Below are 23,472 nucleotides of genomic sequence, written 5' to 3' on the forward strand. Positions count from 1 at the left end.
ATCTGACGAAAATCAATCGTCGAATTGTCAAATAGGAGATGTTTGTCAATTGCAGTCAAATCAAGAATTTTAATTGTTAATTATTTGTTGGCGGAATAAAAATGTACTTTTTCGGTAAAAAAAAAATTGTTGTTTCACAAAACGTAAAAATTCATAAATTGTTAATCTCTTTTTTTACAGGTGCGTACAATCGTTGCGATGACAACCTTAACACTCGGCCCGTTTAATATTGCAAAAAATATTATTTCTGAAAACGGATTTGATGTTATAATTGTGGATTTTTTGAATGAGAATGACTCATTGCTACAAAATGTGATTTGCGAATTTATATATGCCGTTGTATCCAAATATAACGAATCCAATACGTACGTCGGTCGAGAAATCATAGGTCCAAGTTTAACTATATTACAGGATTTGTGTTATTCCCAGGACCTGGATGATTCAATTCGAGTTAAAGCGTTTGTGGGTATTTGCAAGATGACCAAATTCGAAGAGTGGAAAGAAAATTTCTGGACTGTCAAAATGTTCGGCAGCGAGATAAAGACATGGATGAAAGTTTGCAAACAATTCTTGATCAGTCCTCAGAGAGATATGAGAAAATGGGCCGTTGAAGGTCTGTCGTATCTCACTTTCAACATCAGGATCAAAAAGGAGTTGATCAAAGACCGAAGAGCCGTTCATGCGATAATCGCGTTCGCCAAGGCTGCAGAAAATCAATCGGTTCTTTACCAAGTGGACGTATTGTTGGTGAACTTGTGCAGCGCTTATGACAAGGAAGATCTCATACCTAAGATGGAAATGTTTGTCAATTATTTTGATGTTAAAAATCAAATACTGGCCGAGGACAACTTCGTGGAAGAAAGACGACGCGTGTTAGCGATGGCCGGTGTGATCAGCGCTTTGGTCAGCCTCGCTAAAATGGACAGCCCGAATAGCAAGGAATTGATAGCCCGTGTTTTCAACGCAATATGCAGTCAAGAGAAATTGAGAAAAATAGTTGTTGGTGAATGCGGTACGGAGGCATTGTTGTCGTTAACACTGGATGGCACAGACAAGGGAAAGGTTTATGCTTCGCAAGCCCTGGTTTATCTCGCACTCACGCTACCTTCTGAGATTGCATTTCCTGATCAGATGATCATGAAGGTTGTTCGGCCAATTTTAAATTTCTTAAAAATCTGTAAATATCACGTTGACAAGAATGACAAACCGAAGTATTCCGATAATGAGAAACACGACACTCTAACAGTTTTGTACAATCTAGCTAGTGTCAACAACAGCATGCGAAAATGTATATTCGAGACAGATGTTGAGAGAATAATCGAGCACTGTACGCATGATGACGATAAAAAATTGCAGCAAACGTCCATACAACTCCTAAACAATTTGGTATCATACCGTGAAGTTGCTATTCAATTTGTTGAGCAGAGATCTCATCAACTTTGGTATTTTATGCTTTTGTCCGTGAAGGAAAGCGAAGATAAACATATAAAGAAGGCAGCAACTGACACATTAGTAACGCTAACGGCAGCCAGCGAAGTGGCTTGCAAAAAATTAATCGACTGGAAATTTTGCCTGAAATGCTTATCTTCTTTACTCGATGATAAAGACGACGACTTAAAATATGGGGGTACCGAAATTGCGTTAAATATGATGAGAAGTTCGAAAGACATCGCTGAAAAACTCATCGAAATGGATACAATAATGAAACCAGTGAGGGCATTGAGCAAGAATGACACCATGCAAAACAAGAAAATCAAGGAATTAGCATCCCTTGTTCTAGAGGCTGCTGCGAAATGGGACATAATCGAAAGAAATGTCGAAGGGAACAAATCGTCAAATAGCACTGATAATACAGATTAAATTCGATAATTAATTCGGATCTAAATGACATATTAATGGAATATTATTTTTTTATTTTAATAAATAACAGCACAATGTACAGTATAATTAATAAATAACGAAACTTTGCAATTACAAGACTCCTGTCTCGACGCTTTTTACCTATGATAAATAATATTCCAGCTTCTTCAAGCACAGAAGTATACTCTTTCTCGACAGGCTTGGATCGTCGCTATATCTCTGCGAAAATCTTTTTGTGAATTTTTGATTGCCACTCTTGCAGGTAAAAATTTCTTTCTTCGCTGCTGCTAGCAACGGTGGAGCTCGGAGAGTGCCGCGAACGTATATAGGTATACAATTTTTATTTCAGCGCCTGATTCTTGCAAAATGGAAGCGCTTAATTCTCTTAGCACCGCTAAACATTGTTCATCTTATTGCAGCAACCAATCAACCTACGTATATATTTAATAATAATATTTTATAATGTATATATATTTATATTATTATATACGTGTACAAGCTACTGACACTTTATGTTTTCTGTAACGGATTCAAAGGCCGAATCCTTATCTTTAAAGATTTCATTGTTTCTGAATTCTCATGTTTCCACAGAAAATAATAAAGAAACTTGAGCAGCCTATTCGTCACAATTCAAATAATCTCCAATGTAAAGCGCAATATACCGGGAAGCGTACATCACGTTCGACACGTTAAAGTGTCATACGCTGCGTTCAAAGAGTTCGGGCTTATCGCTGTAATAAAGCTCTGCTGAACTTTTTCTATTGCTGAAGTGGCTGCACGAGTTCGGAGATTTTTTTTTGTACTTCACCTTGGAAGGAAAGGGATAAACGCTGAACTAGTGCAGCCAGTTCAGCAATAGAAAACTGATCCAATGTCTCATCCTGAATTCTGCGAAAAATCTGACGGCTTTACGCGTGTTCGAATCCGCGCTTTCGAAAGTCACGTGACGCGCAGCGAAAGGTCACATGGCTAATAACAGCCAATCCAAATGAAATTTTATTCCAACGAGACGGCACACGGTGTTTATTTTGGATAATGCTTGTCGGTTTCAATCACTCCTTGAAAAGTCCTAGGATCGTAAACATAGAGCGAGCACAGAAAGTTTGAGGGCTCGAGCGACACGAGAGAACCGAGAGAAAACTGTGGGTCAGGTAAAAAATCTACATTCTGTTCCGTTTTGCCGCGATCATCTGAATAAAAGCTTGCAGCGTGCGACTTAATCTAATTCGATGTAATAAAGGTATTTGTAACCAACGTGAGATTGCTACATTTCGCTCGAAAATACCTCGACGAATCGTTGAGGCAAGTAGAACAAAACGTACGTTTCATCCCCGCTGGATTACGCTATTGTATATCTTATTCAAGTGAAACGGTAAAACCAAACCAGCCAGTATTTACATTGTAGGGCTATTCAACACAGTACACGAGATCTTCTGAATAAATTGCAATTAGAGCATTAGAGTAACGTTTAGAAATATCTCATGTTATACGAAGAAAGAGAGGCGACGTATAACAAAACATCCTAATTTTATAATAAATTATATTAATGTTTCTTTTATTTCATGTAACTAAAAAATTAACTTTCGTGTACTGTAATTGTAATATTTATCTCATCATAAAACATTGCAAATGTGACCCATCACGAATCTAAATAAGTCCTTGTTACTCGAGTCTTTATTCTCTTTATGCTATCCTCATGCAACCGACCATTGTGACGATCTGTATGTACCGTACGAAACACGTTCAAACTGGTTTGAACAGACTAAAGAACTGGATGTGTCAAAGAAAAAAACCGAAAAACAATCATTCGGTTGACGTTAAATACCGAAATATAAAATAAACAAAAAATCGATGGAACGAGATTTAATCTCACACCATTGAATTTCTCGCGAGTCTCAAATAAATTGCATGTTTAACCTACCCAGCCAAATCATGATTTCGACGTTGATTAGACATCGATTCGATGAGATTCGATGGGTTATTTCTCGCTGGGTAGACATGCTTTTCTCGAAAAATTTAAATTTTTAATTGACTCGTGAAAAGGAGGAGTATAAATTGCCCTTGACTAGTGCAGCGAAATGTAATAATTGCATTTTTCGCGTTAGAACAAATTGAAATATCTACGTGTAATGTCATAAATCGTTATTGATCCAAACCCGAACTGTTTCGATCGATAATAATAATTAAATTGCAATCAGTAAATCGATAATATTATTCAGTGTATCATTATTTAATTTTAATGCTCCTATATTTGTGTCAAATATAATTTACCGAAAATAAACCTGTCTTCCAATACTAGCATGCAAGTTAGCTTTTTATTATAAAAATTATTGCAACAATCGATTACAATTTATATGCAGGTTTTACATTTAAAAAATGCAATGTTATTATTAACCTGTAAATTTATTTTTGACCCATTAGTGTCTCATACATACATGTAATTATTTTGTAATAAGTTCGTAATCTGTGCAAGCTTTTCGCATTCAAAATAATATGTATAAAACGTCACAGAGAGTTTTTCCATGTTAAAACACATTGCAACATCATATATTTTTTGTGTTATAGCATTATTATTCCATCATGGCAGAATCAGATATGACTGCACAGGAATGGAATAAGAAGGGTGGTAAAGAGTTCATCCACGGAAAGTGGTCTAAAGCCATAAGTCACTACACAAAGGCAATTGAACTAGCAACAGACGACACTGAGAAGGGATTGTATTACGATAATCGAGCTGCCGCATATTTTGAGCATAACGATTACGACAAAGGGATTGAAGATTGCAACAGTGTGTTAAAGTTAAAAATATATCATAACTTTCGCACAACATTGATTCGCAGACTTTTTGCATTAATAGAGTTAAAGAGATTCGAGCAGGTATATCAGAACGTGGAGATTATTATTTCATCTTACGCAAATGGCACATCTTGCTCAAATGATACGCTACCTCAACACATAACGAAACAATTTTGTGAAATTTCAGACAAACGTATTAAAAACAAAGCAAGTATTAATGCCAAGATATATATATAACTACAAAAATTTATTAACTTGCAAGACACGTACGTTAATTTGGTTTAGATAATATCAAAATCATAACACGTTCTTTATATTCAATATATTTTAATAAGAGTTCTTATTTCACTTAATATCACATATAATTTGATAAACGAATATGAGTTTTTGTCTCTCTTATTATTTAATTATATTTTCTTATCGATTAATAATCTACACACTATATATAGGTACCTAAATATTACGTCAACAATTATAATCTTTCACAGTTAATTTATATCCTTATTACAGATCATTATATTCAAATATACGCTTAATTTTGCATTAGGTATCCCAAATGATGAATTTAGCATTTAACGTGAGAGCAGATAAGGAGAAACGTCAAAACGCCATGATTACTCTGCTTATACTTGCACGTTGGAGAACTGCCTACGAAATCTTCATAAAGGAAGTGGGAGAGAACGATAAAGTGATCTGTAGCGCGATTCGTATTGTAGGCGAGTCATGCAATGAAGACAATGTTAGTCGAACTAATTGTAAGTCTGCTATAATAAACGCAGTTTTGCCTTGGTGTCTGGAAATGATGAACAGCACGTTTACGGAGAGAGTCAACGCATCTGAATATTGTTTACTGGTAAATATTATCGACTAGAATGTAATTATAACATATATGTATTTGAAGTAATTGATTTATTGTGTAATTCTCGGTTTCAGAATGTATTGAACAGCGGCATGAACGATGAAACTGATTCAAAACCCGACGAGACTTTGAGCAAGAAGCATAAGAAAGTAATTGACAAGATTCTGTCATGCTTGTTGGGTAAAATAGGGAATAAAATCGCAACAGGCATTACTAAAGACACATTAATAGAATTTATTACGCGTAACATTCATTATACTGCGTTAGATTGGGCAAAACGATTGGTCGAGCTTCGCGGTTTGCAAAAATTAATGGAAATGGCCAGTGAAATGGTGGAATTTAAAAACAAAATCTCAATCGATATTACTTCTTCCACGCAAACTCTAATTAGTATGTACTTAACAGAAGTGTATGAAAAGATGATATGCAATGATGATAAGAAAACATTTATCAACGCCATTGACGAATTTATTGGAGATAAATTGCCTAAATTTGACACAGAATTCAAGGTAAGAATTTTGTAATTTCAGGTTTTTTCTAATTATTTAAATTGTTTTAAAATAAAAAGGAGCTAATATCTCCTTAACAATAACATATACAATAACATATACTTGAGAAATTTAAACCCTATTTAAAAGAAGAAATGTCAAAGAAGGTTTCATTTTCAATTGTCGATATTGTATACTCTGTATATAACATAAATTATTGAAGAATATGTCTTTGCCATTTATCGTATTTTATAAAGCATAATTTATCAGAAATTTCTTCTATTTTCTATTAATATTAAATAACTTTGTAGCTATCTTCATTCTTTTAAGTCAAATATTGTTTCAAGCAATAATTTACAAATTGTTAATTGATTGTTTTACAGGTGCGCATTGTACTTGCGATAACAACCTTAATATTCAGTCCGTTAGATGCTCTGGAAGTCGATTCCATTGTAGCAGACGTTTTGCCTTGGTGTTTGGAAATGATGAACAGCGCATTTACAAGGAGAATCGATGCATCTCAATATTGTTTACAGGTAAATATTATTGACTAGAATGTAGATAGCATACACGTATTTCAGTAACTGATTTATCGTGTAATTATGTTTCAGACTATATTGAACACTTACAGCGGCATGAACGATGATGAACCCGATTCAAAACCCGACAAGGCTTTGTGCAAAAAGCATAAGAAAGAAATTGACACGATTCTGTCGTGCTTGTTGGATAAAATAGAGAATGAAACAACAACAGGCATTGCTAGAGACGCATTAATAAAATTTATTACGCGTAACATTCATTATACTGAGTTACACTGGGCCAAACAATTGCTCGAGTTTGGTGGTTTGGAAATATTAATGGAGGTAGCCAGTCAATGCCAAAGCGAATATTGCAATTCGTTGGATTATACGTCTTCCACGCAAACTATAACCAGCGTGTGTTTAGCAAAAATCGATGAAAACTTGGATGAAAATGATAAGGAAGAATTTTTCGACATTATTAATGAATTTATTAGAGAAGAATTGCAGACGACTGACGTAGGATGTCATGTATGAATTTTGTAACTTTCGATCTTTCCCCATGACTTAAATTGTTTTAAAATGAAAGGAGCATATTTTCAACTATAGTATATTTGAGAAATTGTCGATATTGTATATTCAATATGTTTCAAATTAAATTATGATAATAACAGAGTTTAATCAAAATTTATTGAAGAATGATTTTCATTTATCGTATTTTCTGAAGCTTAATTTACTCTTAATTAGAGATTTATTCTATTTTCAATCAAAGTTTAATAACACTGAAACTGTCTTGATTTAAAAAAAAAAATTATTGTTTCACAAATTGTAAACATTCATAAATTGTTAATTGTTTGTTTTACAGATGCGTGCAATAGTTGCGATGACAATCGTAACACTCGGTCCGTTTAATGTTGCAAACGCAATTATTACTGAAAACGGATTTGATGATATGATTTTTTATTTTTTGGGAGAGAGAGGAAATGACTTATTGATAAAAAAAATGATTTGCGAATTTATTTATGCCGTTGTAACCAAATATGACGGATTCAACACGTTCATACGTCGATGTTTCACTATATTGCGGGATTTGTGTCATCTTGCCCCGAATGATTCTGAGGACCCGGATGATTCTGCGGATCTGGACAATTCTGAAAACTTGGATAATTCTAAGGACCCGGATGATTCTGAAAATCTGGATAATTCTGAGAACCTGGTTAATTCTGAGAGCTCGCATAATTCTGAGCACCTGAAAGATTCAATTCGGATTCGAGCTTTTGTGGGTATTTGTAACATGACCAAATTCAAAGTGTTGGAAGAAGAATTGCAGGCTGTTCTTACGTTCGATAAGAAACAGATAAAAACATGGCTGAAAGTTTGCAGACGATTCTTGACCAATCTTCAGAAAGATATGAAAAAATGGTCCGTTGAAGGTCTGTCGTATCTCACTTTCGACCTCGGGGTCAAAGACGATTTGATCCAAGACCAACAAGCCGTTCAAGCGATAATCGAGTTTGCAAAGGCTGCAGAAAATCAATCGGTTCTTTACCAAGTGGACGTATTATTGGTGAACTTGTGCAGCGCTTATGACAATTATGATCTCCCACCCGAGAGGAAAATGTTTGTAAACTGTTTTAATATTGATCACATACAGGCCGAGGACGACTACGTGCAAGAAAGACGGCGCGTGTTGGCGGAGGCCGGCGTGACCAGCGCTTTGGTAAGCCTCGCTAAAACAGGCAGCGAGAATAGCAAGGAATTAATAGCCCGCGTTTTCAACGCGATATGCAGTGAACATGATTTGAGAATAATAGTTATTCAAGAAGGCGGCACGGAGACATTATTGTCGTTAGCGCTGAATGGCACAAACACAGGAATGATATATGCTACGCGGGCCCTGGCCTATCTAGCACTCACGACATCTCCTGAGGTTGCATTTCCCGGTCAGATAATCATGGAGGTTGTACAGCCGATCTCAAATCTATTGAACCCGAAGCGTTCCGTTAATGAGAGATGCGATGCTCTAACAGCTTTGTGCAATCTAGCTAGTGTCAACGACAGCATGCGAGAACATATTTTCAAGACAGAATGTGAGAAAATTGAGCAATGTATGCGTGACGATAACAACATGTTGAAACGAACGTACATACAACTCATAAACAATTTGGTATTATCCCATAAAGTTGCCATTCAATTTGTTGAGCAGAGATCTGATCACCTTTTTGATCTTATGAATTGGTTGGTGAAGGATGACACAGATGACCATACAAAGAAGGCATTAGCTGGAACGTTAGCAACGCTAACGGCAGCCGGCAAAGAGACTTGCGAAAAATTACTCGGCTGGGATCTTTGGCCGACATTCCTACCTTTTTTACTCAATGATCCAAACGATGAATTACAACATAAAGGTACCAAAATTGCGTTAAATATGATGAAAAATGCGAAAGACGTCGCTGCAAAACTCATCAAAACAGATACAATAATAAAACGAGTGAGGGAATTGAGCGATAATGACACCGTGCAAAACAAGGAGTTCAAGGAATTGGCTTCCCGTGTTTTAGAAGCTGCTGCGGAAACTCAAGAGGGCAAACTCAAGAGAGACATCGAAAGGAACGGATCGTGTCAAAGCACTGATAATATAGAACATTCGATTAAGAGGATTAAACGTGAATAATTAATTAGGATCTAAATGACATATTAATAGAATATTACTTTTTATTTTAATAAATTACAGCACAATGTACAGTATAATTAATAAATAACGAAACTTTGCCTTTATACAAGATTCCTGCTCCGGCGTTTTTTACCATGATAAATAATATTCCAGCTTCTTCAAGCACAGAAGTATACTCTTTCTCGACAAGCTTGGGTCGTCGCTATGTCTCTACGAAAATCTCTTTGTGAGTTCTTGATTGTCGCTTTTGCAGATTAAAATTTCTTTTTTCGCTGTTGTTAGCAATCGGTGGAGCTCGGAGAGTGCCGCGGACGTATAAATGGTTTCCATTTCGGCACCTAATTTTTGCAAAATGGAAATTGCATTCACTTGTAAAGATTCTTGTACGGTTTCGGAAGAACTGCGCGCGGTTTTGGACGATTAAAGAAAAAGCGTCGGTATATTTGACGCATGCAATCATTATTTGTAATGAAACTTGTATTATAAATTTCATGGCATTCTTAACATATTTTATATTTTCCTTACCTTCTTTAAGATCGTTAGCGCTTATGCGGGTATATATCTTGGCGACGATTGGAGATTCTTATCTAGGACTCTAGAATCCTAGTTAATTTCGATGTAATTCAAAGCGAGCACCCTTATTGGTCGTTTGAGATCTTACTTCAGCGAACAATATCGTCGAATTATCGCGTCGTGACGTCTCGCTCGAAACTTTGTTTCGTCGCGCGCTGCGTTCGACGAGTTCGAGCTTATATAAGACACCGTATAATGTCTCGTTCTGAATTCTGCAATAAAAGATGAGTCTGACGGCCTTCCACACGGTCGAGTCCAGTCGAGTCCGCGCTTTCGAAATTCACGTGACGCGCAGCGTCGTGCCTCATTAGCTATGCCGATGTTTCCCGGTTTAAACTATACTGCTTGAAAAGTGTTAGGATCGACATGAGAGAACAAAGAGAAAGCACTCCAACAGGTAATAAAGGATCTATTTCGCCGACGATCTACATGAAAGCTTGCCGCGCGTTCGACGTGATCCAATTCGATGTAATAATAAAATATTTGTAACAAACATGTAAGATTATAATTATTATTACTTTACGGCCGAAAATACCTCAACGAATCGTCGGGGCAAGTAGAGCAAAACGTTTTATCCCCGCTCGACCACAGCATTGTATATCTTACACAAATAAAACAGTAAAGCTAAGTGATCGAGCCAGTAATTCTATGGTGGGGCTATTAAACAGTACAGGAGTTCTCCTAAATGAGTTGCAATTACAGCATTAACATAAACGCACATTTAAGAACATCTCATGTTGTACGAAGAAAGAGCAACGACGAATGACAAAACGTCCTAATTTTATAATAAATCGTAATATTATAACAGATTCCAGACCAAGGTACTTTTACAATGCGATAATAATGTCTCTTCTCTTTATGTAATAGAAAGATTAATTTCCGTATACTGTGATGTTTTTCTTCTTGAAATGTGACCTCTGACGAATCTAAAGTCTTTGTTGAACGAGTATTCATTTTTTCGAAATTGTGGCAGTCTGTTATACGAAACACGTCTGAACTAGGGTTTGAACAGACCAAAGGACTGGATGTATCAAAGTTAAACAAATACACGGTTAACGGCACGTTAAATGCCCATATATAAATAAAATGTTGAAATTCAACCTCACGTAAAAAAATTTTTCGCGCTTCTCAGATAAATCGCACGTCTTTCTTGAACTAGCCTTTGTCTATTCTTTTTCGAAAAACTTCCTGAACTGGTGCAATAAGTTAGAGTAAAGTAAATCTTACCCAAATAACAAAATAGTTCGACCCGCAGCGGCGCGCTTATTTGAAATTCTACAAAAACGTCTTAACAAAAATGCAGAAATTAGAGCCAAGGTAAATGTGTATACATTACAAAAGTTCATAACTATTACAAAAGTACATAACTATTACAAAAGTTCATTTACTAGCAAGACATGATAATTTGGTTTCGATAATAACTGTATAATAACTGTAACACATTTCTCATACTATAGATATATTAGTATAATAAGAATTTTTCTTTCATTCAATGCTACATTTAATTTGACAAATAGATTAAAGTTTTTGTTTTTATTATTATGTAATTATTAGCTCTTATCGTTAATAGTCTACACACACTAGATGGATAAAAAACACGTCATAAATATTATCTTTCACAGTTATTTAAATTTTTTTTACAGTTTATTATATTGAAGTATACGCTTAATTTCGCTTTGTATTAGGTATACACAATGTTGGATCTAGCATTTAACATGAGTGCAGAAAAGGAGAAACGTGAAACCGCTATGACAGATCTGCTTGTGCTCGCACGTGAGAAAGTTGGTGCCGAGAAGATCTTCGAAGAGGAAAATTTATTCAAAATCACACATGTTGTGAAATTGCAAAAGAACGAGAAAATGATCTGTAGCGCGATTCGTATTGTAAGCGAGTTATGCAAAAACAATATTAGTCAAACCGAATCCATTATGAAATACGTCGGTCTAGCTGCCTTGGTGTCTGGAAATGATGAACAGCACATCTTCAGATAGAGTCAACGCGTCTCAATATTGTTTACAAGTAAATATTTTAAGCGAAAAACGTGTAGTTATTATGCACGTACTTTAGTAATTAATAATTTAATAATTTCTTGGTTATTTCAATTTTAGAATATATTGAACACCTACAGCGGCATGAATAACGAACCCGATTCAAAACCCGACGAGGCTTTGTGCGAAGAGCATAAGAAAGAAATTGACACAATTCTATCGTGCTTGTTGAATAGTGTAAAAAGTAAAACGATAACAGGCCTTGCTAGAGACGCAATAATAGAATTTATTACACGTAACATTTATTATGCTACGTTAGACTGGGCCAAACGATTGATCGAATTTGACGGTTTGAAAAAATTAATGAAGGTGGCCAGTCAATTGGAGGAATACAAATACAAAGAATCCTTGATGAACATTACGTCTTCTACGCGATCTTTAATCAGTGTGTGCTTAGCAAAAGTATAGGAAAAGATGTACTATGATGATGATAAGAGAACATTTATCAACGCCGCGCCGTCGATGATTTTATTGGAGACAATTTGCATTTGTCTTATACATTTAGTACAGAATTGACGGTATTTTCCAACATCTTTTTCCATTATTTAAATTATGTAAAACTAAAGGGTCATCTTTTAAATAGCGTTTTTGACCAATTTAAATTCTACTTTTTAAGCAACAATACTTCTTTTTCAATTATCAGTATTGTATATTCTGTTTTACATTAAAATACGATTATAAAAATATGAGAATTTAATCAAAATTTATTGGAGATTGTGACTTTTTCATTTATGTATTTTCTGAAACTTAATTTCTCTTATTTTCTCCAACCAGAGATTTCTCCTAATTTTAATTAAAATCAAATAAATCTAACTGTATATTAATATTTCTTTAATCAATTATCGTTTTACCAAATAATCATAAATTAATCGATTGCTTTACAGGTGCGTACAGTAGTTGCGATAACAACCTTAATATTCGGCCCGTTAGATGTTGCGGACGCAATTATCTATAAAAAGGGGAGGTTTGAGATAATCCTCGATATGGCGGAAACTTTATCTTTGCCGCTGCGACTAAGTATAATTATCTCAACGTGTTCCTTGAAAAAGGTATAGAAACATTGGAGAACCTGTATCGATCTAAGGATGATTCAGTTTGGCTCCAAGCGTTTGTGAGTCTGAGCAAGTTGAGCAAATTCGAAGAGAGCAGTTTACGCAATATCGCGATTTTCAATGCGTTCCCTTATGGAATAACGAAGAAATTGGCTAAAATTTCCAGACGTTTTTTGATCAATTCCGAGAAAGAAGATATGAGAAAATGGGCCATTATAAGCATGTCGTATCTCACCACCTACGCCGCGATCAAAGAGAAGTTGATCGAAGACGAAGAAGCCATTGAAGCGATTATCGAGCTTGCCAAGACTGACGATCAGTCGATACTTTATGCCGTGGTCACGACGTTCGTAAATTTGTGTAACGCTTATGACAATGAAGAACTCATACCCGAGATGAACGAATTGCTAAAGTTTGGCCGGAATCATCACATTTTCGGGCGAAACGAGAAACTGAACACCGACGAATTCGTGAATAAAAGACGGTGTGCGTTAGCAAAGGCCGGTGTCACCAGCGCTTTGGCGAGCCTCACCAAAACGGACAACCGGAACTGCAAAGAATTGATAGCCCGCGTATTGAACGCGATATGTATTCCAGAAGAAGTGAGAGAAGTAGTTGTTTAACAAGGCGGTACGGAGGCATTGTTGTCGTTAACGCTGGATGGTACAGACAAGGGAAAGAAATACGCTTCGCGAGCCTTGGTGCATCTGGCACTCATAATAGATCCTGAGATTGCATTTCCTGGTCAGCTAATCATGGAGGTTGTTCGGCCGATCATAAATTTCCTGGACCCGGGAGTGTTCCGTGATTGAGACTTGCGAGACTCCAACAGCTTTGTGCAATCTAGCTAGCGTCAACAACAAAATGCGAAAACGTATATTTAACAAGGCAGGATTTGAGAAATCGGATAACTACATGTTAAAACTCAAATCCGCACTACTATTTGAAAATTTGACTTTATGCCGTGAAATTACTATCCAATGTCGCAAGCTAGATTCTAGAATTATGTATTTTGTGTTCGATACATTGTGGGACGACGAATCGACAAAAATAAAGATAATAAGACAGTTGATACTGGAGGTCTAGCGAGAATCACGGCGGTCAGTAAAAAGACTTGTGAGAAAATACTCAACTTGGATTTTTCGATGAAAAAGCTACGCTGTTTCCTCTCTAATCCAAACGTACAATATAGTAATATTAAAATTGTGCTAAACGTAATGAGAAGCATGAACGACGTCGCTGCGAAACTCATGGAAACAGACATCAAATGGAACAACTGAAGGCATTGAGCAAAAACGATACCGTGCAAAACAAGATCAAGGAATTAGCATCTCTTGCTTTAGAGGTTGCCGCGGAATGGATCATAATCAAGGAAAACGTCGAAGGGGACAAATCATCAAAAAGCACTGATAAAATGTAGAACATGACGATTTTCTAAAGTTATATGTAAATATTAACTAAAATCTAAAATGTTATTAATAGAATATTGTTTTCTTCCTAGACGGAGACGAAGACGGAGGGGGGAGAGAGAGGGAAAGAGAGAGAGAGAGAGAGAGGAAAAGAGGGAGGGAGGGAGAGAGGAATTGACAGAGAGGGAGGAAGAGAAAGAGACTATCTCTTACAGAAAAGTATTACTGACTAAATACTTAAAATCTCAGTGATTTAATACTGTCAATATTTATTTGGGAAATACTGGGAAAATACTGGTAGTGTTAAATATTATAGGTAGTGATTAATACTACACAGAACTACTGGTGCTTAGTATTGAATTACTCACCGATATTTCGATTTCCGATATTTACCCGGCATAAAAAAAAATTATTTTTTTTTTGAAATTTTATTATTATTTTAAATGTATTTGTGCCTTACTTTTATCTCTTTTCCTTAATATTATCAGGAATTACCCATTATAATGTTTCTATACAAATTGTAGTACTGGTCAGTGATTAATTTCACATGGAATATTCAGTTCAGTACTTGAGTATTAATATTAAAATACTGGCCAGTGATTTATTACACATGGAATCCTTGGTTCAGTACTTCAGTACTAACATTGAAATACTCATCAGTAATTCAACACAAGTATTTATTACACAAGTATTTTTCACTAGTATTAAATGCTTTCTCATCAGAAATTTAATACTAAGTATTCAATACTCGTCCTGTATTAAATACTAAGTATGTACTTTCATAAATTACTGACCAGTAATAAAATACTATGCAATACTTGGATCACCGTGATTCAAGTACTAATAAATACTTAATTTTAGTATTATTAATACACAAAATAAGTATTTATTACTAACCAGCTAGTAATACTTTTTTGTAAGGGATTTGCATGTCTTATTACACATGTCCTCTGGGGCGAAGCCCGGGTAACCAGCTAGTTAATAATAATAATGGAACTTTATTGCGTTTACAAGACCCCTGCCCGGCCCTTTTTACGTACGATAAATTTAATATTCTATGTAGCTCCTTCGAGCACAGAAAGGACTTTTTTTCGACAGGATTGCGTCGTCGCTATGTCTCTGCGAAAATCCGTTTGTAAATTCTTGATTGCCTCTCATGCAGATTAAAATTCTATCCTTCGCTGTTGCCAGCAATTAGTGGAGCTCGGAGAGTGCTGACAATAACGTATAGATGATTTTTATTTCGGCGGCTAGTTCTTGCAAAATGGAAGCGCTTCTCTTAGCACCGTTAAAGTTTGTTCATCTTATGGCAATCAATCAACCGATATATATTTAATAATATAATGTAATATATTATAATGTATACATTTATATGATTATATATAAGTGTACAAGGCTACTGACGCTTTTTATGTTTTCTATAACAAATTCAAATGCCGATAATTTTTGAAGATTTCATATTGTTTCTTATGTTTCTACAAATAATTAAAAAAAAAACCTAAGCAGCCTACTCGTCACAGCTCAAATAACCTCTAATGTAATTAAAGAACGATATACCGGGAAGCGTATATCACGTTCGACATGTTAAAATGTACGTTGCGTTCAAAGAGGTCGAGCTTATCGCTGTAATAAAGCTCTGCTGAACTTTTTCTATTGCTGAAGTGGCTGCACGAGTTCGGAGATTTTTTTTTGTACTCCACTTTGGAAGGAAAAAGATAAACGCTGAACTAGTACAGACAGTTCAGCACTAGAAAACTGATCCAATGTCTCATCCTGAATTCTGGGAAAAATCTGACGGCTTTACGCGCGGTCGAATCCGCGCTATCGAAAGTCACGTGACGCGCAGCGAAAGGTGTCTCATTAGTTACGCCGGTCACATGGCTAATATAACAACCAATCCGAATGAAATTCTTTTCCAACGAGACGACACACGGTGCTTCTTTCGGATAACGCTTGTCGGTTTCAATTATTCTTTGAAAAGTCCTAGAATCGTAAACATTGAGCGAGCACAGGAAGTTTGAGGGTTCGAGCGACACGAGAGAACCAAGAGAAAGCTGTGGGACAGGTAAAGAGTCTACATTCTGTTCTGTTTTGCCGCGATCATCTGAATAAAATCTTGCCGCGTGCTACGTAATCCAATTCGATGTAATAAAGGTATTTGTAACCAACGTGAGATTACTACATTTCGCTCGAAAATAGCTCGACGAATCGTCGAGGCAAGTAGAGCAAAACGTTTCATCCCCCCGCTCGATCACAATATTGTATATCTTACACAAGTGAAACAGTAAAGCTAAGTGATCGAGCCAGTGATTTCATTGTAGCGCTATTAAACAGTACACGAGTTATCCTAAATGACGTGCAATTAAAACATTAACATTAACATAAACGCACGTTTAGAAACATCTCATGTTATTCGAAAAAAGAGTAGCGACGTATGACAAAAAAACACTCTAATTTTATAAAAAATTATATTAATGTTTCTTTTCTTTATATAACTGAAAAATTAACTTTTGTGTACTGTAATATTTATTTTGTCAAAATGTGACCCCTCGCAAATCTAAAATCTTTGTTCCTTAAGTCTTTATTTTCTTATGTTACCCTTCAGCCACCGACCGTTGTGACGATCTGTTTACACGATACATACGTTCGAACTGGTTTGAACAGACCAAAGAACTGGATGTGTCAAAGAAAAAAACCGAAATAACCACTTGGTTGACGGAACATTAAATACCGTCATATTAGACATAAATATCAATAGAACAAGATTTAATCTCACGCAATTGAATTTCTCGCGAGTCTTAGATAAATCGATGATGAATAAATGAATTTAAATTTTCGATTTATAAAAAAGAGAAGTGTAAAATTGCCCCTTACTACTGCAGCGAAATGCACATAATTGCTTTTCTCGGATTAAAACGAATTGAAGTATCTACGTGTAAAATGTCATGAATCGTTGTCGATCCAAACCCGAACTGTCGCGATCGATAATCATTGAATTACAATCAGTAGGTCGATAACATTGTTCAGTCTATATTTAACCCCAATGCTCCTATATTTATGTCGAAGATAATTTACTGAAAATAAATTTGTCTTTCAATGTTAGTGCAAGTTAGCTATCTGCTCTCTAATATAAAAATTGTTGCAACAATCAATTATGATTTATATGCAGGTCTTACGTTAGAAAATACAATGTTATTATTATTCAACTGTAAGTTTATTTTTGACTCATTAATGCCTCATACTCGCGTATAATTATTTTGTAATAAGTTTATAATCTGGGCTTTTCGCATTCAAAATAATATGTATAAAACGTCACAGAGAGTTTTTCCATGTTAAAACACATTGCAACATCATATATTTTGTGTTATAGCATTATTCCATCATGGCAGAATCAGATATGACTGCACAGGAATGGAATAAGAAGGGTGGTAAAGAGTTCATTCACGGAAGGTGGTCTAAAGCCATAAGTCACTACACAAAGGCAATTGAACTAGCAACAGACGACACTGAGAAGGGATTGTATTACGATAATCGAGCTGCAGCATATTTTGAGCATAACGATTACGACAAAGGGATTGAAGATTGCAACAGTGTGTTAAAGTTAAAAATATATCATAACTTTCGCATAACATTGATTCGCAGACTTTTTGCATTAATAGAGTTAGAGAGATTCGAGCAGGCATATCAGAATGTGGAGATTATTATTTCATCTTGCTCAAAAGGCACATCTTGCTCAAATGATACGCTACCTCAACACAGAACAAAACAATTTTGTAAAATTCCAGACAAACGTATTAAAAACAAAGCAAGTATTAATGCCAAGATATATATATAACTACAAAAATTTATTATTTTGCAAGTTAATTTGGTCTAGATCATAACACATTCTTTATATTCAATATATTTTATTAAGAGTTCTTATTTCACTTAATATCACATATAATTTGACAAACGAATATGAGTTCTTGTCTCTCTTATTATAATTATTTTTTCTTATCGATTAATAATCTACACACTATATATGGGTACCTAAATATTACGTCATACAATTATAATCTTTCACAGTTAATTTATATCCTTATTACAGATCATTATATTCAAATATACGCTTAATAATTTTGCATTAGGTATCCCAAATGATGAATTTAGCATTTAACGTGAGAGCAGATAAGGAGAAACGTCAAAACGCCATGATTACTCTGCTTATACTTGCACGTTGGAGAACTGCCTACGAGATCTTCATAAAGGAAGTGGGAGAGAACGATAAAGTGATCTGTAGCGCGATTCGTATTGTAGGCGAGTCATGCAATGAAGACAATGTTAGTCGAACTAAGTCTGCTATGATAAACGCAGTTTTGCCTTGGTGTCTGGAAATGATGAACAGCACGTTTACGGAGAGAGTCAACGCATCTGAATATTGTTTACTGGTAAATATTATCGACTAGAATGTAATTATAACATACATGTATTTGCAGTAATTGATTTACTGTGTAATTCTCGGTTTCAGAATGTATTGAACAGCGGCATGAACGATGAACCCGATTCAAAACCCGACGAGACTTTGACCAAGAAGCATAAGAAAGTAATTGACAAGATTCTGTCATGCTTGTTGGGTAAAATAGGACATGAAACAGCAACAGGCATTGCTAATAAAGACACATTAATTGAATTTATTACGCATAACATTCATTATACTGCGTTAGATTGGGCCAAACGATTGGTCGAGCTTCGCGGTTTGCAAAAATTAATGGAAGTGGCCAGTGAAATGGTGAAATTTAAAAACAAAATCTCAATCGACATCACTTCTTCCACGCAAACTCTAATTAGTATGTACTTAACAGAAATGTATGAAAAGATGATATGCAATGATGATGATAAGAAAACATTTATCAACGCTATTGATGAATTTATTGGAGATAAATTGCCTAAATCTGACACCGAATCCAAGGTATAAATTTTGTAATTTCCGGTCTTTTCTAATTATTTAAATTGTTTCAAAATAAAAAGAGGCAAATATTTCTTTAACAATAACATATACTTGAGAAATTTAAACTCTATTTAAAAGAAGAAATGTCAAAGAAGATTTTATTTTCAATTGTCGATATTGTATACTCTGTATATAACATAAATTAAAATATGATTATAACAAAGTTTAATCAAAATTTATTGAAGAATATGACTTTGCCATTTATCGTATTTTATAAAGCATAATTTATCAGAAATTTCTTCTATTTTCTATTAATATTAAATATTAAATAACTTTGTAGCTATCTTGATTCTTTTAAATCAAATATTGTTTCAAGCAATAATTTACAAATTGTTAATTGATTGTTTTACAGGTGCGCATTGTACTTGCGATAACAACCTTAATATTCAGCCCGTTAGATGCTCTGGAAGTCGATTCCATTGTGGCAGACGTTTTGCCTTGGTGTCTGGAAATGATGAACAGCGCATTTACTAGGAGAATCGATGCATCTCAATATTGTTTACAGGTAAATATTATTAACTAAAATGTAGATAGCATACACGTATTTCAGTAACTGATTTATCGTGTAATTATGTTTCAGACTATATTGAAAACTTACAGCGGCTTAAACGATGAACCCGATTCAATACCCGACGAGGCTTTGTGCAAAAAGCATAAGAAAGAAATTGACAGGATTCTGTCGTGCTTGTTGAATAAAATAGGAAATGAAACAACAACAGGCATTGCTAGAGACGCATTAATAAAATTTATTACGCGTAACATTCATTATACTGCATTACACTGGGCCAAACAATTGCTCGAGTTTGGTGGTTTGGAAATATTAATGGAGGTAGCCAGTCAATGCCAAAGCGAATATTGCAATTCGTTGGATTATACGTCTTCCACGCAAACTATAACCAGCGTGTGTTTAGCAAAAATCGATGAAAACTTGGATGAAAATGATAAGGAAAAATTTTTCGACATTATTAATGAATTTATTAGAGCAGAATTGCAGACGACTAACGTAGGATGTCATGTATGAATTTTGTAACTTTCGATCTTTCCCGATGACTTAAATTGTTTTAAAATGAAAGAAGCATATTTTCAACTATAGTATATTTGAGAAATTGTCGATATTATATATTCAATATGTTTCAAATTAAATTATAATAATAACAGAGTTTAATCAAAATTTATTGGAGAATGACTTTCATTTATCGTATTTTCTGAAGCTTAATTTACTCTTAATTAGAGATTTCTTCTATTTTCAATCAAAGTTTAATAACACTGAAACTGTCTTGATTAAAAAAAAAAAATTATTGTTTCACAAATTGTAAACATTCATAAATTGTTAATTGTTTGTTTTACAGATGCGTGCAATAGTTGCGATGACAATCGTAACACTCGGTCCGTTTAATGTTGCAAACGCAATTATTACTGAAAACGGATTTGATGATATGATTTTTTATTTTTTGGGAGAGAAAAGAAATGACTTATTGATTAAAAAAATGATTTGCGAATTTATTTATGCCGTTGTAACCAAATATGACGAATTCAACACGTTCATACGTCGATGTTTCACTATATTGCGGGATCTGTGTCATCTTGCCCCGAATGATTCTGAGGACCCGGATGATTCTGCGGATCTGGACAATTCTGAAAACTTGGATAATTCTAAGGACCCGGATGATTCTGAAAATCTGGATAATTCTGAGAGCTCGCATGATTCTGAGCACCTGATAGATTCAATTCGGATTCGAGCTTTTGTGGGTATTTGTAAGATGACCAAATTCAAAGTGTTGGAAGAAGAATTGCAGGCTGTTCTTACGTTCGATAAGAAACAGATAGATACATGGCTGAAAGTTTGCAGACGATTCTTGACCAATCTTCAGAAAGATATGAAAAAATGGGCCGTTGAAGGTCTGTCGTATCTCACTTTCAACCTCGGGGTCAAAGACGATTTGATCCGAGACCAACATGCCGTTCAAGCGATAATCGAGTTTGCAAAGGCTGCAGAAAATCAATCGGTTCTTTACCAAGTGGACGTATTATTGGTGAACTTGTGCAGCGCTTATGACAATTATGATCTCCCACCCGAGAGGAAAATGTTTGTAAACTGTTTTAATATTGATCACATACAGGCCGAGGACGACTACGTGCAAGAAAGACGGCGCGTGTTGGCGGAGGCCGGCGTGACCAGCGCTTTGGTAAGCCTCGCTAAAACAGGCAGCGAGAATAGCAAGGAATTAATAGCCCGCGTTTTCAACGCGATATGCAGTGAACATGATTTGAGAATAATAGTTATTCAAGAAGGCGGCACGGAGACATTATTGTCGTTAGCGCTGAATGGCACAAACACAGGAATGATATATGCTACGCGGGCCCTGGCCTATCTAGCACTCACGACATCTCCTGAGGTTGCATTTCCCGGTCAGATAATCATGGAGATTGTACAGCCGATCTCAAATCTATTGAGCCCGAAGCGTTCCGTTAATGAGAGATGCGATGCTCTAACAGCTTTGTGCAATCTAGCTAGTGTCAACGACAGCATGCGAGAACATATTTTCAAGACAGAATGTGAGAAAATTGAGCAATGTATGCGTGACGATAACAACATGTTGAAACGAACGTACATACAACTCATAAACAATTTGGTATTATCCCATAAAGTTGCCATTCAATTTGTTGAGCAGAGATCTGATCACCTTTTTGATCTTATGAATTGGTTGGTGAAGGATGACACAGATGACCATACAAAGAAGGCATTAGCTGGAACGTTAGCAACGCTAACGGCAGCCGGCAAAGAGACTTGCGAAAAATTACTCGGCTGGGATCTTTGGCCGACATTCCTACCTTTTTTACTCAATGATCCAAACGATGAATTACAACATAAAGGTACCAAAATTGCGTTAAATATGATGAAAAATGCGAAAGACGTCGCTGCAAAACTCATCAAAACAGATACAATAATAAAACGAGTGAGGGAATTGAGCGATAATGACACCGTGCAAAACAAGGAGTTCAAGGAATTGGCTTCCCGTGTTTTAGAAGCTGCTGCGGAAACTCAAGAGGGCAAACTCAAGAGAGACATCGAAAGAAACGGATCGTGTCAAAGCACTGATAATATAGAACATTCGATTAAGAGGATTAAACGTGAATAATTAATTAGGATCTAAATGACATATTAATAGAATATTACTTTTTATTTTAATAAATTACAGCACAATGTACAGTATAATTAATAAATAACGAAACTTTGCATTTATACAAGATTCCTGCTCCGGCGTTTTTTACCATGATAAATAATATTCCAGCTTCTTCAAGCACAGAAGTATACTCTTTCTCGACAAGCTTGGGTCGTCGCTATGTCTCTACGAAAATCTCTTTGTGAGTTCTTGATTGTCGCTTTTGCAGATTAAAATTTCTTTTTTCGCTGTTGTTAGCAATCGGTGGAGCTCGGAGAGTGCCGCGGACGTATAAATGGTTTCCATTTCGGCACCTAATTTTTGCAAAATGGAAATTGCATTCACTTGTAAAGATTCTTGTACGGTTTCGGAAGAACTGCGCGCGGTTTTGGACGATTAAAGAAAAAGCGTCGGTATATTTGACGCATGCAATCATTATTTGTAATGAAACTTGTATTATAAATTTCATGGCATTCTTAACATATTTTATATTTTCCTTACCTTCTTTAAGATCGTTAGCGCTTATGCGGGTATATATCTTGGCGACGATTGGGGATTCTTATCTAGGACTCTAGAATCCTAGTTAATTTCGATGTAATTCAAAGCGAGCACCCTTATTGGTCGTTTGAGATCTTACTTCAGCGAACAATATCGTCGAATTATCGCGTCGTGACGTCTCGCTCGAAACTTTGTTTCGTCGCGCGCTGCGTTCGACGAGTTCGAGCTTATATAAGACACCGTATAATGTCTCGTTCTGAATTCTGCAATAAAAGATGAGTCTGACGGCCTTCCACACGGTCGAGTCCAGTCGAGTCCGCGCTTTCGAAATTCACGTGACGCGCAGCGTCGTGCCTCATTAGCTATGCCGATGCTTCCCGGTTTAAACTATACTGCTTGAAAAGTGTTAGGATCGACATGAGAGAACAAAGAGAAAGCACTCCAACAGGTAATAAAGGATCTATTTCGCCGACGATCTACATGAAAGCTTGCCGCGCGTTCGACGTGATCCAATTCGATGTAATAAGAAAATGTTTGTAACAAATA

The 23,472-nt window shown here is 35.6% G+C and overlaps 3 protein-coding genes across 3 annotated transcripts; all 3 read left to right on the forward strand.

Annotated features, from left to right (window-relative positions):
• Positions 1–477: 477 nt before the first annotated feature.
• Positions 478–1,860, forward strand: LOC139823226 (protein unc-45 homolog A-like). Its single transcript, XM_071795611.1, has one exon. The coding sequence runs from the start codon at positions 478–480 to the stop codon at positions 1,858–1,860; it is 1,383 nt and encodes a 460-aa protein (XP_071651712.1).
• Positions 1,861–5,166: 3,306 nt separating this feature from the next.
• LOC139823319 (protein unc-45 homolog B-like) lies at positions 5,167–9,368 on the forward strand. Its single transcript, XM_071795746.1, has 5 exons — positions 5,167–5,509; positions 5,590–6,024; positions 6,387–6,539; positions 6,615–7,052; positions 7,387–9,368. The coding sequence occupies exons 1-5, from the start codon at positions 5,213–5,215 to the stop codon at positions 9,193–9,195; spliced, it is 3,132 nt and encodes a 1,043-aa protein (XP_071651847.1). The 5' UTR covers positions 5,167–5,212; the 3' UTR covers positions 9,196–9,368.
• Positions 9,369–18,410: 9,042 nt separating this feature from the next.
• LOC139823277 (protein unc-45 homolog B-like) lies at positions 18,411–22,590 on the forward strand. Its single transcript, XM_071795655.1, has 5 exons — positions 18,411–18,704; positions 18,785–19,225; positions 19,617–19,769; positions 19,845–20,279; positions 20,614–22,590. Exons 1-5 carry the CDS (start codon positions 18,414–18,416, stop codon positions 22,402–22,404), a joined length of 3,111 nt encoding a protein of 1,036 aa, XP_071651756.1. The 5' UTR covers positions 18,411–18,413; the 3' UTR covers positions 22,405–22,590.
• The last annotated feature ends 882 nt before the right edge of the window (positions 22,591–23,472 follow it).

This window comes from Temnothorax longispinosus, chromosome 12, assembly GCF_030848805.1.
Source record: "Temnothorax longispinosus isolate EJ_2023e chromosome 12, Tlon_JGU_v1, whole genome shotgun sequence".
NCBI classification, from domain to species: domain Eukaryota; kingdom Metazoa; phylum Arthropoda; class Insecta; order Hymenoptera; family Formicidae; genus Temnothorax; species Temnothorax longispinosus.

Excerpts from the sequence above, each read along its gene's own strand:
- LOC139823226 (XM_071795611.1), top strand. The coding sequence starts at position 478 with ATGACCAAATTCGAAGAGTGGAAAGAAAATTTCTGGACTGTCAAAATG.
- LOC139823319 (XM_071795746.1), top strand. The coding sequence starts at position 5,213 with ATGATGAATTTAGCATTTAACGTGAGAGCAGATAAGGAGAAACGTCAA. Across the intron at positions 5,510-5,589 it reads CATCTGAATATTGTTTACTG|AATGTATTGAACAGCGGCAT; the intron begins GTAAATATTATC and ends TCTCGGTTTCAG. Across the intron at positions 6,540-6,614 it reads CATCTCAATATTGTTTACAG|ACTATATTGAACACTTACAG; the intron begins GTAAATATTATT and ends ATTATGTTTCAG.
- LOC139823277 (XM_071795655.1), top strand. The coding sequence starts at position 18,414 with ATGATGAATTTAGCATTTAACGTGAGAGCAGATAAGGAGAAACGTCAA. Across the intron at positions 19,226-19,616 it reads AATCTGACACCGAATCCAAG|GTGCGCATTGTACTTGCGAT; the intron begins GTATAAATTTTG and ends ATTGTTTTACAG. Across the intron at positions 19,770-19,844 it reads CATCTCAATATTGTTTACAG|ACTATATTGAAAACTTACAG; the intron begins GTAAATATTATT and ends ATTATGTTTCAG.